The sequence below is a fragment of the Anabas testudineus genome, chromosome 10, assembly GCF_900324465.2.
Source record: "Anabas testudineus chromosome 10, fAnaTes1.2, whole genome shotgun sequence".
In the NCBI taxonomy this organism is placed as follows: domain Eukaryota; kingdom Metazoa; phylum Chordata; class Actinopteri; order Anabantiformes; family Anabantidae; genus Anabas; species Anabas testudineus.
The window spans coordinates 4,970,541-4,990,130 of record NC_046619.1 but is presented as its reverse complement, the minus strand read 5'-3'; the positions used below and the strand labels follow the sequence as shown (position 1 = coordinate 4,990,130).

At 38.4% G+C, this 19,590-nt stretch overlaps 1 protein-coding gene across 1 annotated transcript; it reads right to left on the bottom strand.

The window, feature by feature from the left end:
* Nucleotides 1-2,170: 2,170 nt before the first annotated feature.
* Nucleotides 2,171-19,201, bottom strand: fmr1 (FMRP translational regulator 1). The gene is made up of 15 exons (XM_026357717.1): nucleotides 18,775-19,201; nucleotides 16,054-16,106; nucleotides 15,863-15,956; nucleotides 14,948-15,019; nucleotides 14,479-14,627; nucleotides 13,977-14,070; nucleotides 13,659-13,775; nucleotides 13,305-13,475; nucleotides 13,083-13,161; nucleotides 12,853-12,977; nucleotides 12,420-12,506; nucleotides 10,933-11,170; nucleotides 10,348-10,548; nucleotides 9,704-9,783; nucleotides 2,171-7,929 (listed from the first exon to the last, which is right to left on the bottom strand). The coding sequence occupies exons 1-15, from the start codon at nucleotides 18,823-18,825 to the stop codon at nucleotides 7,732-7,734; spliced, it is 1,809 nt and encodes a 602-aa protein (XP_026213502.1). The 5' UTR covers nucleotides 18,826-19,201; the 3' UTR covers nucleotides 2,171-7,731.
* Nucleotides 19,202-19,590: the final 389 nt, after the last annotated feature.

Sequence of the window (19,590 nt, the reverse complement as noted above, 5' to 3'; positions counted from 1 at the left end):
CTGTGACAACCTAGTGATACATGTGAGAAATAATTATTATGCACAGCCACATTAATTTTAATATTTCATCAACAGGCTAAAAAAAATACAACTTTTTACTGACATCTTTTTCAACCTCAGGATTAATGTTGCTTTACTACATAAAATAAGAAGATGCAGCAGCTAAACCCAGTCATTTGCCAGCACTGGGTTTCATTTTTAAAGGCATGGTAGCTGCTACATTAAAGTTATGCATATACTATATCTGGTGTCACACATCGTTATCTACAGTTTTTCAAATTCAGTGCACCGCTACATTTTCACAAAGCAACATCTTCAAGCACATAACATTCAGAGATGAGACAAAGCTAATGGAGGAAGATCAACCTTTATTTATTGAAACTGCTTGCATACAAAATATATTGCACTATAACCAGACATGTCAACCCAAACATCTTAAATGCTAGTAGTATGTACAAAAGGAAACAAAAAATGCTTAAAAGTGCACACAAGGTTTTACAGCTTTTTGACTACCCTGGTTTAAGTATCTACAGATTCTCGGCGTGTCTTCGCTTCCATGTCGAACAGTCCACAATGTCTCTGGTTAGTATTTGTTGATGTTATATACATTCTGCAAATAAATGACTGCTGCCAAAGTCAAGAACATTTTTGGGTCATCACTCTCAAGTTGGTGCCACGTGAACCATGTCGCAATCCCACCACGTCTTAACGCTTAGTGAGGGACGGATGCAGAATAGTCACACAGGATTGTACGACAGTTGTATTAAGTAGTAAGAAACGAGAGTTTCTGAACTGAACTGGGACTCTCCAATTCAAAATCCGTCTGCTTTCTGCATTGTCCCAGAATGTTTGACATTAAAAGCATTTGTTCTTGTTTAGAGAAAACCTCAATTGAGATATCAAGTCAAAATCAAGATCGGGTCTACACTTCCCCTCCACATCTGGAGGACAACACATTACAGTGCTGCAGCTTTAAGAGTAAGAACTGGTATTTCGGTGTAATATCTTGTTCTTGAAGCTGAATGGAAATGAACCTTGTTTCATGTCATATGTAGATTGCTAAATCACTGACATTCCTCTTCTGCAACGCACTGAATCATCAATAGAAACACTCTGTACAACAGAACATTAGAACAAGAGAACCCACCTACTACCCTTCAGTTAGCAAGAAAACAACCTCAACCCACACACATTACACGAGGAAAAACACTAAAACTAGACTTTGCTTTGTCAACTGACATGAAACTTTTCATTTTATCAACAGGTGGCATAATGGGTTTTCTGAAAAGCAGACATTCCTATGAAAATTGATTTCACTCAGTTATTTCAACAGTTCATTTAGAGCGAGGGCGTTGGAAATGATCGAAATGTCATTATTAGCTGTTGGTAACAGATGAAAGAAAAAAAAAAGCCTATACAGAAGCATATTTTCAAAAAATTACTTTTATCCACCAAACATAACATTGAGCAATGTTTAATATGAAAGGTTTCATGTAAATTAACAGTGATTTGCTTTGTTAAAGAAGCGTTAGTTTTTCAGATTCTAACTTTACAGTTTTGGTCGTCCCACTCGACTTCATGGAGTACCACATTACGTATAGTACTGTTCTAATGTGCTGGAGACAGAGGACTGCCCTGACAACAGTGTCACACAAAACAACAAATCAAGACAGTGCAAGTTGCGTCGTAAGAACGGTATATCTGCAGAACTTGGATGTCCTCAGCAGTGTTCTTCAGAGAGCCATTTGGGATCCCTTTTAATCTTTTTTTTTAAATGGGGGCCGCATATTTATTATATTGCCAGGATGAATCGTATGAATATATGAACACATCCTGTTGCATTTGTCAAACTTATGTTTGGGATCCCAAATGGTTCACTAAGTTGGTACTACAGGGGAAGTGTTGTATTGTTTTCCACAGGATTATTCCCAAACAGAGACGCTACATTTCTTATTTTCCTGCACTCCACCATGGTCTTGACTGTACTCATCTTAAATGAGTTATTTCCATTGCAGGTCACTGGAAATCAGCAAGATAGGATAACAATGTCACAACCAGTTAAGTAGAATTTCCATTGGAGAATGCTTCCTTAGCACCAATACATCAGTGACCCCCCCCCCCCCCCCCCCCCAAACTGGTCAGCATGCACCAGTCCCCCCCCCCGCCCCCTTCTTTTTTTTTTTTACTTATATAATATAGTACAAGCCTCGGTCTAGCATTACAGTTTGTTAGTAATCAAACCAAAGTATGAAAAAGTCATTAAACTGCTTCTGTTGAGTTTAACTTACACTCTAAACCTGGTGTTTGGAGGCACAATAAAATACACCAACAAGCAGGTTGAAGCACAGATGCAAGAAATCATCATCACTGTGACACAACAGAGCTGATGTGAAGGTACAGTGGGAGCTTTGTGCACACTTTAACTTCTGTAGCCCCAACATCGGTGGTACCTACTAAATGCATCAAACTTGAACGTGTGTTTTTTTTTATTTTGCGCAAGGAAATTGGCTTTTGGGAGATACGTCTCACTACCAGCAGCCTTAGGAAACACCAGTCAAAAAGAACAAGTACAAAGTTAAGGGAATCTAAACTGAGCGCTCATCATTAGCCATCAATGTGATGAAATTATGTGGGTACATAAAAGCTGGCCAAGTCCAGGAACTAATGAACAAGAGATGTTTTTAGACCTAAATTAAAGGGAAAATCCACCAGAAAACATTATTCACATAGGTTACATGCGTTGTTGCGGAACAGTTGCATTTGGTAAATACAGACTTTGTATGTGCTTAGCTTAGCATAAACACAAAAAATAAGACTGGCTCTGTTAAAAAGTCTAAAACTGCTTCTACCAGTTAAATGAGAAACACAAACTGAAACGCAAAAACAAGTAAGGATTTTCAGATGACTTGCGTGAAGAAAGTGCCACAACTTTTTACATCGCTTAAGAGGCGCAAGTAGCTGAGAGACGATAAGTTAATTGCCCACAGTCTCTATGTGCATTGTGTAGGAGTGAGTTAAGAAATTTGTATGGATGTAAAAACCTTGTTAGATAATGTTGTTTTAGGGTGGATTTCCCCTTGTTAGGTTAAAGTAAACCTTTTATTTTATGTAACATTAGTTTTGACGTTCTGCTCCACTGTGGACATTTCATTATTAATAACAGCTGTGTGTGACTCAACCCTGATTTTCTTTTACACGTCATTAAGTTTATTATCAAGAGCTCTAGCATTTAACTGATATTAAACAGCAAAAAAGAAAATATCAGGATAAGTGCACATTTAAAACAATTGTACAAACCTTTTCTCAGACAAATAATGAGATTATATACAGTATACCATCCTCCCTTCTTCCCTTCATCATTTTTGTTTTGTATTGTTGATGCTATTGAAAATACACAGGTTACTTTCACTTTGTTGATGCACTGCAAACAATGCTTACTCGATACAAGTGCAGCACGGTTGCTGTGTAAACCACAAGTGAAAGCAAAGGTCAGAACAGATTGGTGACAGAGAAATGGGCATCTACAAAAGAGGAAAATTATTTTCTGTAAAAAGCCTGTTTCATGATTCATGTTATATAAGAGTTTCTTTCTTTTACTCAAAGCCAAAGGTTCCTCATGTGTCACTGACTCGAAGTTGACAGGATCACTGACTCATCACTGGCTACTTCAGCGAAACTCAAGAAGAAATAAGACAAAATTGCACGGATTAAAAAAAAAAAAGAAGAAAAAAACAAACAAACAAAACAAAAAAACTAAACTTATTTCTTGTCCAAAGCTACAGAATAGAAGCTGTACATGCACTGCAAGACTAGAAAGGTTCAGTGATCTCTGTAAAGAAAGACCTGGATCAACTTCTGAAACTTCAGTTACTTTCTAGGAAAGAAATGGAGAAGGAACAACATCATCACACCGTTTATCACCAAGATTAGATTTAAAAAGCACAACCAAAAAGGGGGTCTATATGGAGAAACAGCTATCCTTAACTTAGCCTCTAAAGATCATGAACTGCATCGTTCTAGAAAAGTAACTGAATCTATTTCAAACACCAATTGAACCAGGTCACAAGCTACAGGCTTATGTTTGTTGACTGTACAAGTATACAAGACTATCGGCGTTTAAAAAGGAACAGGTTGTTAAAGCTGGCAGTTTCCGGATGAACCAAAATCACCCTTACAATTAAGAAATGCTCAGCTCGACCAGTAACAAGAGGAAAAAGCCATCTTTCCACATCTGGTCTGTTATCAACATGTCATCATCCCTGATTTACATGTCTACATTGTGATACTAGCCACAATTAAAGGCACATGGCACACAAAATACTGTGGGGTTTCTCTGAGCATTTTCAGCTTTTTGTTTTAGATAAATCAGCTCACATTATGAATAATTCTCACAAGCTGTGTTTTTAAGAGTCCTAAAGAGCTGACCCAGCGTTATTTTATGCTATGGTTATTAATGGCTAACTCAATCAAAGCCGTTTTTTAAATGGATATTTTGGCATTTTGCGAAATACACTGGTTAACTTTGTTGCATAGTGTGTAAGTAAGACTGATACCGCTTTTATGTCTGTCATCAGGTTAGGTTAGTTTACCATAAAACTGAAAGTAGGGGGCCATGTAAAATTATATATTTATAGATTTGTAAAAGGCTTTGGACAAAACTGTGCTACATGTTCGTTTCCAGTCTTGAGCTCAGCTCAGCTAAGCTATTCACCTGCTGGCTCTAGCTTTTTATTTAGCGTACACAAGAGAGTGGTGTCAATCTTAGCGAACCACAAGCAAGAACGCAAATAAGCAAATTTCTAGAAATGTCAAACTTGACCTTTAAAAGACACTGCTAAGAGGGATGCTAAATTTAACAGCTGACTTTACAAGGCTATTTGTGAATGAGTCCTAGGGTACAAGAACATTTGAGTAGAATCAAACTCTAGGAGTACAATGTAGTAGTATTTATTCCAAACTAAACACTAAAACTTTACATCCCAGTTTACTGCTGGTTATGGACGTTGCAACTCTTTTGAATAAATGGGATTTTGTTGTCAATACGCCTATTAATGCAGAGAGAAACCTTGAGAACACTTTTTGTTTTTTTTTTTCCTCACACACAGTTTTGTTTTTCTTAAATAACCTAACACTAATATGACTCTTTTCTTTTTCAGTCGCAAACTCACAAATACTTTCTATCACAGTCCATCTAAATGACTGCAATCACTTTAAATTTGGAACACAATTTGGGGCAACTGACCGTGTAAATGATCTGTCTTGTCTGTCATGCCTTCATGCCATGTTAACTGTACTTATTTTGATGAAGATGACACTATCTATTTTCCATGCAAAATATTTATGAAGTTAGTAACAGACGAGTCAAGTGATCCGCAGGTTGGAGCTCCTCCAAACGAGAGCCTGAAGTTAACATGTTGTCTTGTCTGGTGTTCTTTTGATGTCTGAAAAAACTGCTGTAGTAAGACAAAGTCACTTTCAGCCATTTGATGATTGTCTAGTTTTCTTTTTGTTTACATCGTCAGTAACTTGGAGAGGTCTAGCACAAGGCAGACAAGTTCACACCAAGGCCAGAACACTAGACCTCTTAAAAGATTCAAATATTATCAGAATCTGGAGAAGAGCTGTGACTTCCCGAAAGAATTTATAGAAATACATACAGGGTTACAGAATAAATCACCTATGAACTGTATGTCCAAAGAATAAAAGAAAAGCAACAGCAGGGGTGTTACGTTGGGTTTAAAGAGATAGTATAAAAAGGTCTGATGTATTCAGGGCAGGTCAAATGGAACAAAAATGGGGAAGCATGAAACCAAGGCACAAAGAAAAGGGCAAAAGCCTTAATATGACCTGAACAGTGGCAGACGGCAGCTCTATGACTGTGGTGAAAAGAGATTTTCTGAACTAAAATTAAATCTATTGTGTTCACCTGCTGTAGTGGTTTCATGAAGATTACAAGCACATAATGACCACAACACTGACCACAACAGTTATGACAGAATTTGTCGTAACTGATTAACATTTAGGTTTGATGTCAATTTCCTCTTCTGCATAAAACAGTCAAAATAAAAGTAGGATTAATAAAAAAAATTTGTAAGTGGGGCAGGCTGAGAATAACCAGAAATAAAATATAACTTACAACATTTTTATTTTGTCTAGGTATGACTGAAAGTTAGGTTGTTTGGTCCACAGTAATACGTGAACAAGGATTTCTAATAACAAAATAAATACAGAGGTTTGGATAAATTAAAAAAAAAAAAAAAAAAAAAAGAAAAGCTTGTGATCAGGCGACAGGAGTTCTACAGTTGTGATGTTTCCATCTTAATCCTGCAACCTGATCATTAACGCAAAAGTTACTGTGGTTAAGTTAACTTTGTTAAATGTAAGAAAGTGGAATTAACCAAAGTCTATCTTACAGTCGAAGTGCTCTCTGTGAAATTTCCCACTACAAAGGTTAAAGAGGCTCATCTGTCTGAATGTGGACTCCTGTTGTAACCTTCCCTTCCTGTAGCCTGATGAGAGTCAGCACATGTTGGATTCTATGTGCCACAAAGCTTTTATGCGTGACTGTGTTTTACTGATCCTAAGTAATGTCACTGTTTATTTTACAGTAGCTTTATCCATGTTGGACATGCGTACGTCACATAATCCTTAATCCCACTGTTTTGATGGAGTTTGTGATTCACTGGCACAGTGGTCTAATTTTTGTGGGTGATGCCTTGGTCACCTTTTGCTCTGTCGTGTGATGTGACCAAATTAGGAGTACTGAATCCTGGGGTGGCTTTTGCTTCGGTAAGCTCCTTTTATGAACAGGTCGTTTTCATAAAAGTGCAGTAAGTCTTGGACTTTTCTGAAATTATGCAGTTTTTTGTTATGTCATCAGGAAACAAAGCAAAGATGACTTTAACGTCAGAAATAACTATATGTTAACTCCTTAGATTATTTTACTAATAACAAAAACAAAAACACTGTCCGTGCCCATACCTGTTCTATTTTTGTTCCTAAACACAGAGCCTTTAAACAAAGAAAGGTTTGATTAAATTGGGTATCAATACGACATAAGCAGCTCTACCAGCGCCCAAACTATATAAACGTTTTTCTGGTCTCCCAAATACATCTGCCCCTTCTTGAAAAGAGTTTATATTTCCAAACTTTAAATGCGCCCTGAAAATGCTGAATAACTTCACTACTCATAGCATAGTCAGGTAATAAATGCAACTGCACTGCAGTGTTGGATTTATTAGCTTTAGACTAGAACTCAGTTTATTCTGTTTGGCCATCAACCAATGATTTCCTTGATTTGTTTGACTAATTTTTTCTTGTGAGCATGTGGTGAAAAAAGGGGAAAAAGCTCCCCCAATTTGTTTGATTTTAAAAAATGATTAGGATGGTGTGTGTTTGGGACATATGGGCTTTAGTTTAATACCTCCTCTTCTTTTCCTTTTGTCCAAAAAAGTACAGTTTGTCACATTTGTCACTCTGAGAAGAACAGGAGATACCAGTCAAGACCAAAGCAGACCAGTATGATCACAGACCAGACCAGAAGGTGCTCAATCACCTCTGGCAAAGGACTTCACTACAGTAAACTTCCATGCTGATGACATATGTGCATTCATGTGTTTGACGAAGACAGAGAAAGCCAGAGAGACTCTACAATGGTGTGGGTGTGTATGTGTTTCTGAATGTGTGTGCGTTTGTGTGTGTGTAAGTGAGAAGGTCCTCCAGTGGTGTTATCTACGACACTCCGTTCACCAGCGGAGGGGCATCCTGTTTGTCCTTCTTCATCCCTCGGTCTCTGTTGGGTCTCTGATGGTGATGGCGTGATGGACCCTCGCCACTGGCACTGATGCCACCCTGGGCTAAGGAAGGCCCTCCTCCTCGGCCCCCTGAGGAGTGCTGCACGCTGCGCTCATTGTTACTGTCCACACGGATCTAAGAACAAATAAGTCGCGTTTGGTGCCACAGTGCAATGGTTCAAAACAAAGGGAATAGTGCACTGCAACTGGTGAAATCACAGTTAGCTGCCTTAGTTACTGTTGGTGCACCTGTCAAGCTTTACATTTTTATGGTTTATTTATTTATCTGAATCTGATACACCACTTAGAAGATAGCAGTTTCTGACTGAATCCACCCATTTTTCATGTTAGCAAAAGTATTGGAACATGTAACTGACAGGTGGGTTTGCCCAGAAGTGTCCTATTACATTGATTATTCAAACAATAAATGTCTTTTTCTGGCACACGCTCAATAATCTAGAGTTTTTTTGCTAATTTAGAGAAAGATACAACCAAACTGATTGGGAGATCCTTCATCATGCAGCAAGATAATGACCCAAAACATACTGCCAAAACAACAAAGGAGTTCATCAGTAGCAAGAGGTGAAAGGTTTTAGACTAGACATAAACCCTATAGAGCACTTTATCTGCTAAAAAGGAGACTGAAGGAAGTAACCACCTACAACAAACACCAACTGAAAAAGGCTGCAGTGAAAGCCTGGAAAAGCATCACAAATGTTTGGTGATGTCAATGGGTCACAGGCTTCACACAGTTATTGCAAGCAAAGAATTTACAACTAAATATGAAGTCTTATTCACTTTAATGTTTTGCTCACATGAAAAATGGGTGAGTTCAAACAAAAGGTGCATCTATCTATCTATCTTGTAAGCTGTGTATTAGATACAGACATAAACACCTGGAAATAAGAGCTGAAATGTTGATCTTTAGTCTCATATTCATCTTATGATATCAAACCCAAATGTTTTCAGTCTATAGTAAAAGTAAAGGAACTGGCCTCATAGTTCCAATACTTTTGGAGGGGAGTGTTTATATTTTATACAAAACACTACTGTCTTTAGCACTTATTACAGTATACTTTAAATTATTTCATGTACGCCTTTGTGAAAATTCTACTCATGTTCAATAAACACAAAGATGGAAAGGCTTCAGAAAAAAATACAATTACAGTAATCAAGTATTACTGTAACCTCACACAAACAATGGCCTGGATGGTTAATGAACACCCGCTACCTTTCAGGGTGTAGCCACATCACAATATCGCCTCGCATGCTGTATCCAAACCTGTCCATTTGTAGTGCTAAGGCGCAGACTGATCAGTGCATAAATCATTGTGTGTGTGCGTGACTGAGTAAGTGCATTTGAGGTGGGGTGGAGCGGTTCACAAAATTCAAAGTATGATTGTAATCACAGCTTTGGGCTCATGGTTTTCAGTTTAGCAGTTTTCAACAAGCTATTCGTTTATTTGGGAACAAAACTTAACGACCTCCTTAAAAGCAACCTTCACTTCTTGCTAAATCTTCATTAAAATATTTGTACTGAAAGGCTGTGTGTGGGTGTGGTCTATTTGAGGTATGGGAACAGTGTGAAGAGTTTTTCAAGAGGTCTGCTGTGTTTTGGACTTTGTACAATTGGTGCCTTGTTTAAAGCACGGCTATAAAAGTTAAGGGTTTAATGATTTTGCCTAAGCATTCATTTTCAGTGTCGAAGAAACAGGACAAAACTGCAACAACAGACAGCTGAGTTGGCCAGGCATTTTAGGGATTAAGGACACTATGAGGAGGATATTTTTCATGGAACGCAAAGCAGTGTTATTTATATAGCACATCTGAACCACATAGGAAATGTAAACGTCTTTACACGTGCAAAGAAAAGCATTAGAACATAGAGTAGAGCTGAATATGTGCATTACCTGCAGGGTATCTTCCTGCGCTCTTGCCTTGGGGTCTCTGATATGTCGAGGTCTTGGCTCGTTCCACTGCATTTCTTCACCTAAACCAGCGCAGATAAAAAAAAATCTCAGTTTATTACCATCAGCCTTGTTCCCACCATTTGCCGGAAGATGAAAACATGTCAAACTCGAATCAAGAAGCACAGATTATGCCACTGTCATATCACCAAAACCTCAAAAACAGATTACATTTATGTGTGTCACAATTAAATCTACAGTATACCAGCGATTGTTTTTTAAATATAAATGCAGATCTCATGTCGAGAATATACTTGTGCGGCACACTGCAGAGATCTAATTATTTGATTCAATTCCACTCTTGAGGCTATAATTTCATGAAAAGTATAATCAAACTATTTATTTCAATTCACCACACATTAATTGCTTGCTCTGTCTTTTTTCTCTTGTTTTCTACTGCTTGAATACAGATCATTCCCATTCATTATCTTCTGAATTAGCATTTTGTGCAGTCAAATAACAGGAGATGCGTAGCAGTTACATAACTCATTAATATCAAGCTTCTCCACTGATCATTACTGACTCTAGAGTCAATACCTGCTGGGGAAAATCTTGAAGCATGAAAACCAGTGATGATTCCTACCCACCTTTATACCCTCCACCTCCTCTTCCTCTCCCCCCTCGTCCTCTCAGCCCTCCACCTCCTGCTCTCTTCCTCCCATCTGTCCGTCTGGGCAGGGTCCCGCCTCCTGTCATTAGCTCCTCAGTGGGGGCCAGAGACCAATCGCTGAGCTCGTCTCTGTGGTCTGACTCTGTCTCTGATGCGTTGGATGCCTCTGAGTTGGTGCCTGGGGGACAAAGTACACAAGCTGAGTTTTATTTAAACTTAAAGATGATGTGGATGCAACCTTTGATTAATTGTAAATAAAGCCGTCACCAGGGAAGAGACTGTACTTTTTACATTCTGTACTTAGGGTCTGATGTTTGATGCACTTTGTAGTAAAATATCGTAAGTGAAGTAATTATCATTCATCAAACTGTATTTGTCAGAGAGCCAGCTCTTTTGCTTAGTCATTGTGCCTTTCCCATCCAAAACAACAAGAGCACTTAGTCTGAGCTCAAAGCTTAATGCTTCAGGTACTTTAGTTTATCTTGCATGTGTTATGATTGTTATTATTGCCAGTCTTAATGAACTGACCCATGTTTATCAGGACATAATCACTTGATCGTACCTGAGGCGAATGTTGCCCCTCCTCCTCTTCGCCCCCGTCCACCTCTTCCCCCCATTCCTGTGTAGGGCTTCCCTCCACCTCCTGCTCCTCTGATCATTCCCAGCCCCATGCCGTTGTCAAGCACAAAGGTTTTGTCTTTGGGATTTCTTGGCCCCGTCACTCCTCCTCCCCCTCCCCCTCCTATCTGTCTCAGTTGCTCGTCAATCTGAAGTCGCTCCAGACGAAGCTGATCCACCTCCTGTGGACATGAAGAATTGGAGAAAGATGTTTTCAATTATATCTCAATTTCCATTAAATGATGTATTTGATAATCACACATAAAACAGAGAAACCTTTTGCAACTTCCTGTGTAAATAATTAGATGTGTACAGTGTATTTTATTAATTGACTTTTTCTTATGTATGACCACCACTGCATAATTTATCACCACAGACTGCTACAACTAATTAGGATGAGAAGCCAGGTGCACAAATACTAGACTGTGATCCCATATTAGAGTATCTTGGTTTCTGTTGTTCTACTGCAGGTATTTTCAGGGATGAACTAAGTCGGTCTAGTACCCTGCACCACTAAAAGATTCAGTGGTGGTACCGGAAAGAGGGGAGAGTAGCTACCAGCTAAAACCCATATTCGGAAGTAGCCATGGTAGCACTTTCAACAACAAAACACATCTAATATAAGCTAATGTTATGTCATCTTAAACAACACCTTGTCTCATTAACCACTTCTAAGTTGTTCTGAATCACCTCTAAACCGTCCCTATACTATTGTGTTGTGTTTTGATCCTGATTAACTGCTGGTTAACATCAACACAGCAGCTGACTGATCCAACTAGTTCTGGACAGTCAGCCCCACCCACACCCAAGCTACATTTCTAAAAGCTGAATGACGGCTCATCTAGATTTCTAAACCAGGATATGGTCTTTACACGCACAAACAGAAAACCAAAAGTCTATTAATGCAATCATATATAGATATTAATGTTCAAGTAGGTGTAAGTAAAAGTATCTTAAGGTAGACACTAAAACATTTAGATTTAGGAACATCTGTTTATGTTCATATTATGATCTTAATACAGGTTTTAAGAAGCTTTTCAAATAATACTGGTAACCCTTGTCAAACATATCGGTCACTTGACCCAGTTTATATTAAATCTCATGTGAAGGCAAACACCTTAATATTTCATATTGTATAAGTATTACAGCATACAGTAAGTTTTATTATTGTAAATATACTGAGTTACACATTTAAGCATGCCACTGTTGTTTCTTTACTCTTTGATGTGTTCTACCATCCTAGAACAAGGGTCCATAAGACCTGATGCAACATGTAATGACTAATTCAGAACTGACAAAGCCTTCTGGATAAAGAACATCTTCAAGAACTTAAAACAAGTCTAGCTGCCACTGATCAGCATTTTTTTGGAATAACCATGACCTGGTCAAGTGAGAATCTTCATAGATGTAAAGACTAATGATTACACAAACCTTAAGGTAGTTGAGGTGGTAGTCCAGCAGTACTGTAGCATTGGAGATGCTTTCCTTGGTCCCCACAAATACAAATGGCACCATCCCCTATGACAGAACATCCAAGATACTGATTAGCACACTAGCACTTGCTCAGTTTTATCTACTACAGAAATCAATTGTTATTTTGGGATGTTGAACCCTCATCAATTTAACCATTTTAAATTTTCTAAACAGTGTTGAAAGTTTAACAATGACTGTGTGGCAAATGGTGGTTGTTCTGTAAAAGGCAATCTCTGACGTTTTAGATCGTTTACCTGCTGATTGATTTGTTACAGATAAGGAACATATTTTGTGTTTTGGTATTAACTATCTTACTTTAGTGTAAAGTAAACCAGTGTAATTATGAGTTTTGGTTTTAGAATCAAACCAAAGTTTTGTTTTCCCAACTGACCTCGTCTGCTGCTGCTGCCGCCACTGGAGGTTTTTTGTCATTCTCTGGCTCAATACGAACTCGCACCACGCCAGACTTGTCAACAACTTCCTGTATCAGTTTACCGTTCTTGCCAATCACCTTCCCTGTAAGAGCAAAAAGATCATTACTAACCATGACTCTCTGCTGGGGACTTTAATTAACTGGCTAGTCCTTACATTCAAGGGACCGAATGAATAGTTTTTCCTCACCTACTAAATTGCGGGGAACTTTGATGACATCTTCAGAAAACTCCAGGAAACTTCTGGCTAGACGGACAGCATCCTGGTCCTTAGGAAAACAACCATGAAATAACTTCAGAACTCACTCATAACATGAACATTTACAATACCAGAAGCTTTGAAAATTTCTTTCCAGGTTATGTGGTATAGGACCTGTGTCAGTTCATTCATGCACTACTCAAGCTGCCCCACCTCTCCATATATGTGAAAGGTGCACGTCTCTTCGTCCAGGTCTATATTAGTGACTCCAGGGACTTTACGAGCCTGCTGAATGTTGGCCCCGTGGGTCCCAATGGCGAGACCCATTAGGTCATCCCGAACTGCAAACTGTTCATGAAATCGTGATGCAAGCTGTCTGGAACTCTGTAAAGAAACCCACAGAATACTTAATCAGTGCTACAAGAAAGCAAACATGAATTACATGTTTATTAATAACAATAATTATTAATCCTTTAAGCAACCTATAATTACTGTTAAACACAGATTTATTAAATTAAATACACATGAATGTCATAAGACTGTGTGTCTGTGAGAGAGATTGTCTACCTCCAGTTGTCTGCTGGCCTCTTCATTCCTCAGCATAAGAGACAGTTTGGTGCGGAGGCTCCTGAAGTGCATGTCGCTCATCATGTTGGCCCGCTTTGTTGTGACCTCGTTCACCGACTGCACGAACAATCAAAGCTCGTTTCACTCACAGACTTAGACTTCAGAAGACATCAATCAGCCACAACATTAAAAACAGCCTGATGGAGTGTATTAGTGATCAAGATTACTTACAAAATGATGTACACTATATTTTAATGCACCTGATGCACCAGTATGATTATACTGATAGCTTAATGATCTATAAGAGGTTTAACGAACCAAGATGACCAGCTGCTTTTTCTCTGAGTCATAGGTCACATTGAAAGCTCCCACTGCCTTCTTAAAGTCTTTGTGTGCTGATTCCTTGGAGCACCTGTCAACACACATTTAGAGAAATTATTTATTTCAGATAATTTCTGTTCTTAAATCATTTTGTGATATGGCTTCAGAAAGTATGTAGATAGCTTAATTTTTTTGCACTCTGTGCCTTTGATTTTGGTCTTTGACCTGGCCGACACACAGATGCCTTAGTAACACTTCATCATTCAGGCCTTTATGATGGAAGCCACATTGAGTAAAAGGCAAATGACACCTCACATGGCTTTTAAAAGATTCTGATTGCATGAGGGAAACATGAAGGAAGAAAGACAACATTTTTTGTTTTAAATATCTAGCACTGTTCCTGATCTGACTAATACCACCCCTACAGTGAAGCATGGAAGCAATACACAAATATTTCAATTTAAAACCATTTCCAGCTCAAATGTCTGTGAGTGCTTACATCTGCCGAAGATCTTCAGGTACATCCAGTCTGATCTTGATGAAGGTGTTTTTGGTGGCTGGTTTATTTGGGTTGACCGGCCGTAACCTCTCCAGCGTCACAATCTCATTTAATGTAGCGTCACATGCAGCATACTCTATCACGTAAAACTAGAGACACAGATAATGTCAAAGTGATCAAGTTCTGTAATTGAAATGTGTGTACTTAAATGTTACTTTTACTAACATTAGTATTAGAGACCTACAGGATTAAATCCACAATAGAAGTGATAAAACATAAACACTAATGCAGCAGCAGTGTTGAAGTTGTATTTTGAGTAAAATAAAGCCAGTACTTCAATGACTAATAATTAAGGACATTTCTTGCCATGCTGCATAATAATATTTAAATTTTAATGATGATTTCATACCCTGTTTTTCACTGTAGATTCAGAGGGTTGAGTAGAATTAGAAAGAGCACTGAGACCTACCTCTCCTTTGACCATGCGCACCTTGGCCAGCCACCATCCACATGGCTCCTTGTCATTAGCCCTAGAATACACCTGGAAAACACACACACACACACAGATTCAACTCTACTAGATTCAACTAAATACTTTCCGCACAAAGTCAAGACGATTAAGGGCATCTAGGGTAAAAATAGGTACAGCAGATGTTATGTTTCTGTAAACAGAAATGTGTTTATTTATTAGTCAATATTGTAGAAGGGTAACTTTCTGCAACTTGGCAGTAGCAAATTGCTATACCCTAACTTACTAAAACTGTAAATAATAAGTGATTTGCTCATTAAATATTTATTATTAGTGAGCAAAATTCTTGGAGAGAGTAAAAATTAATTATTCTGAAGTTGCCCTCTGTTTTCAGGTCTAGACCCACCAGACTCTGTTTGTGTGAGTCTGGTGTGCTGAAGGAAATAACAAATACAAAAATACAGAAAACAAATCCAAATGTGAAAGACATACTATTGCCCCATTCTTCTTAAAAAATGGTTAAATCACAGCACAAACAGTGTGAGGTTTTTGCTTTCAGTGAAAGACTCTTACTGTTCAGCAAAATCAACATTGCTTATGAATTTCCTCTCAATTGTTAGATTTCACTTTCTACTAGAGGTTTGATGTGTCATGCCCAGGAACTGAGAAGTCTGGGAATTCTTCCTGTGAGAGAGTCAACTTGCAAGAACTAGTATGTTTTAGACCTATTATTATTATTATTATTATTATTAATAATAATAATAAGACATTGTGTAGCTTATACAGATAATCAATTGTCCATTCTATTAGCAGTAATGTACTCTGGGTGTAGCAATCCTACAATAATACCTTTGTTTTCTAAATCTGCTCCGTCTGGTTGTAATGTTTTCTTAAACAGTTCTCAATTAATCCTACCTCGACCTCATCGCTCTCATTTATCTCTTTGCACACCCCTGGTGGTGAAGGAAAACGCACATCCTGAAATGGGATCTGACGCTCCGGCTGCCAGCTAGAACAGAGGAACACAAACACGTATAAAAACTAAGTATAAATGGGAAAAGGTTAACACTTTGTGTTTCCTTTTACTTTGCATGTGTATTACTCACTTGTTTTCAAATGCCACAGTGACTGATCCTTCATGAACATCTTTCACAAAGGCCTACAAGGAAAATAACATTCATTATTACCAAGGTTTACCATACCTGTACAAATACACATATCTTTTAAAGAAATCATAAAGCTTTCTATTGGGACAAAGCATGTAAAAGGCCTACAATTCTGCTGCCCAAGCCCAAAGCTCAAAGCTTTGAAACCTAAACAAATCAAAATGTTTCCATTTTTGAGTCAGGTTTTGCTTAGTCTCTCTGGTTGTACACACAGTCTGCATCCATATGTGTCAAGCCTTGCAAGTAGGACATGCCATGCCTGGAAGGAAAAGGGAGCAAAAGAGACACTAGCCTATGGGTAGCATTAGCCTGGCGAGCTAACAGTCAGTAATGGATGAAAAGAGACAAAGACCTGCAAAAAGAGAGCTTCCCAAATTCCCAGAGACTCAAGAAAAGCTTGTTAACTGTGCTAACAACATGACCTTGTTCAATCTCTAGTAGAACTAGTACAATATTCCTTAAATAATTATGTTTTATAGTTTTAGGAAAAAGGCTGAGGCTACTAGCCACATTCACCAAAAAGAAAGGAACTTAAAAAAAAAAAAAGAATGAGAAAAGATACTGGTGGGAAAAGTTGTTTTTTTGTAGTTGAATAATAAGTAAGACAGAGGTTTTATTATGACATGTTATAAAGTACTGCATGTACTGGCCAATCTGAACACACACACACAAATCTGTAAAATTTAAAAGCTGTATTCATTCTGTTAAGAGTTTTCTGGCACTTATTTAACATCCTTCTTCCAAAACCTGTGCAGCTGTCCTTAACATATTAGGATTACGCAGTTATTTGACAACTTCAGGGCTCCTTCTGGTTTACTAGTCATTAAAGAGATAAATGCAATCACGATATTTAATATGTTCATCAGAACCACATAATATTTTAAATACTTCTGTGATTATAGATCACTTTTTAAGTTATGACTGATCACTCTCATAATGAAAATACAATAAGAAAAAGATGCATGTGACTGGAAATCAATCCACTCTGCTGTGCCCAGCCCTCCTTCTCCACTATGCTCTTCTACTGTCCTCAAGACTCCATCACACTCTGCACAAGTCTTCAGGTATTAGTCTTTATTAAATCACAATAAATAAGAAGCCACAAAACGTTCTAATCAAGTAGAACTCACTCAAATTTGCTGATTGGTTGGAAGGGCGAGCCCAACTCAAAAACATTAGTAAGTATTTCTGCACTGCTGCCAGTTCTGTTTTTTGATTGACTGAACCGCACCTACAATAAGACGTGTTTGCCTAAGTGTATAATGTATGTTATTGCTGTCCACATATTAAATATAAATCCAAGTTTGCTGGTACTAAACTAAATTTTAATAGTAACACTTGTTTTTCAGACAGCATGCCAACAATATTGTTTGTATCCAGCTCAGAGAAAGTACTTTACATCCACTGCTGAGTCTGCAGACGTTGAATTTATTGCCAAGAAAAAATCTAAAAAGAAATCATATTTATTCAACTTTAGTGACGTACACATTTCTCTTTGCATCAACAACGCTTGAACTGACACTGAATGTAGCACAAGTCTAGATGCCCACAGTTAAGTCCAATAAAAGCTTACAGGAAAGGTCTGCGGGACAACTCAATACTGATTATAACACAAATTGCTTTCTGGAGGCTGCACTGCACATTTCTGACTGTCTTATTTTCTGCTTTGCTTTAGTGTCCTAATTCAACAGAGGACAACACTAAACAAACTAGTGCTGTTTAATTTTCAGCCATGTAGCAGATGTGAAGATTTGACCTGGATCTATGTATAATTATCAGCTTTCTAACTTCACTCCCCCACATTTACTTCAATAAAATTAAGTTTTATATTCAAAACATGGAGTCTTAATGCAATCCCCTCTAATTCAAACAACCTGTCCTTTTAAACCAGTGTCATCTGAATGTGATGTTTTCTGTGGAGTAGTGGTACTGCTTATGATGCCCACCTAAAAGTACTTTTTGCTCCACAGACATACAGAGAGCATGGGATCGACACCTGTCTGTCAATTTCCACCCAAGTGTCCGTGAAATAGACCTGAAACCCTGCTCTGCAGAAGACACACTCCTGTCTGTGCCCAGTCTGTGGTGACACAGGATCAAAGACACTAATGCAGAACCACCCAAATGTTCCTACACACAACTTGTTGACTCTTATCTTCCAAAGAACCCACAAATATCAGGAACCCTGGTAAAACTAAAACCACCTGCCCAATAGGGGAAACGTGCAGGTAGTAGAAACCAACATCTACATTTGCTATTATCACCGTGAATTAAGTTACTTGGTAAAACACAGACCATGACTGAATGTAGGCACTTTGTTTCCAGCACCCACCTGCACAGCACAATGCCCAGATAAGATTAAAATCACGTCAAAATGATCAACAGTACTACAAACACACTGTTTTACCACCGGATTTGTCACCAATAACTCCTGAATTTAGCTAGCAGCACTGAGCTTACAGCAGCAGCCTAGCCTTAGCTGTGTTTACAGACTTTAGCCTTCACGTCTCGGTGGAGGTTGGACAGGAGCACTGAGGCCCACACATACAAACTGATACCACCTAGCTAGTCCTGCAAGGCTATTTCGCTTTAGTTGGTCTAACGTTTGTACGCGCTGTGGTAAACGAGATGATAAAACGCAGCAGAGGACCATTAACTTACCTTATAAAAGGCCCCACTAGTCCCCCTCACTTCCACGACTAGTTCATCCATGACGCAACTTACTACAGCTCGCTAGCTAGCTAACTACCGTGAGCGATGTTAGTAGCTAGCTAGCTAGCTGGCTAGCCTGACGCTAGCCAAGGCAGAATTAGCTATCGCTGGTTTCGATAGCTAGCCTAAATATCCTGCCAGCTGGATGCAAGAAGAGGCCACGATAACTGTGTGTGACCGTAATGTTGCTTCCCGTTTTGCACCGTCTATGGATATCGCGTTTGTTTCTTGCAGATTTGCAATTCCGAATTAATGATAAATCAAAGGCGAAGCATGAGAGCTAGCTAGCCAGATTAGCTTGTAGTAAGTAGTTATGTTAATGTTGTGTGATTAGTGAAGCAGCTATTGCTGGTTGCATCTCTCCATGTGACGTCTCCGCTTTCTTCCTCTACTGGAAACCGGGGCTGCTCACACTCATCTAAACCTTTTGCTGCTCTCCACAGGTAGTAAATAGGTTTTCACTCAGCACGAGAAATCATAATAAGAAAAATGACCACATTATGTTTTTTTTTCTTATTGGAGCTAACGTCAACAATTTACTGGCACAAATAAAAACAGAAATTTAACAGATACTAACACAATACAAACTGCTAAATGTTGGGAAATGAAGGCTCAAAGCAAGTGGACACATCATCTTTATCTATAAATTACCTTTCATTTAAAGAGCACAGTGTGTATTCAGTAATTAGCTTATTCGTTTTGGGCAAATATAGATTTCCTTGAACACTTTGTGTTAGTGTGGGTTTAATCAGGATGTTAATTTGT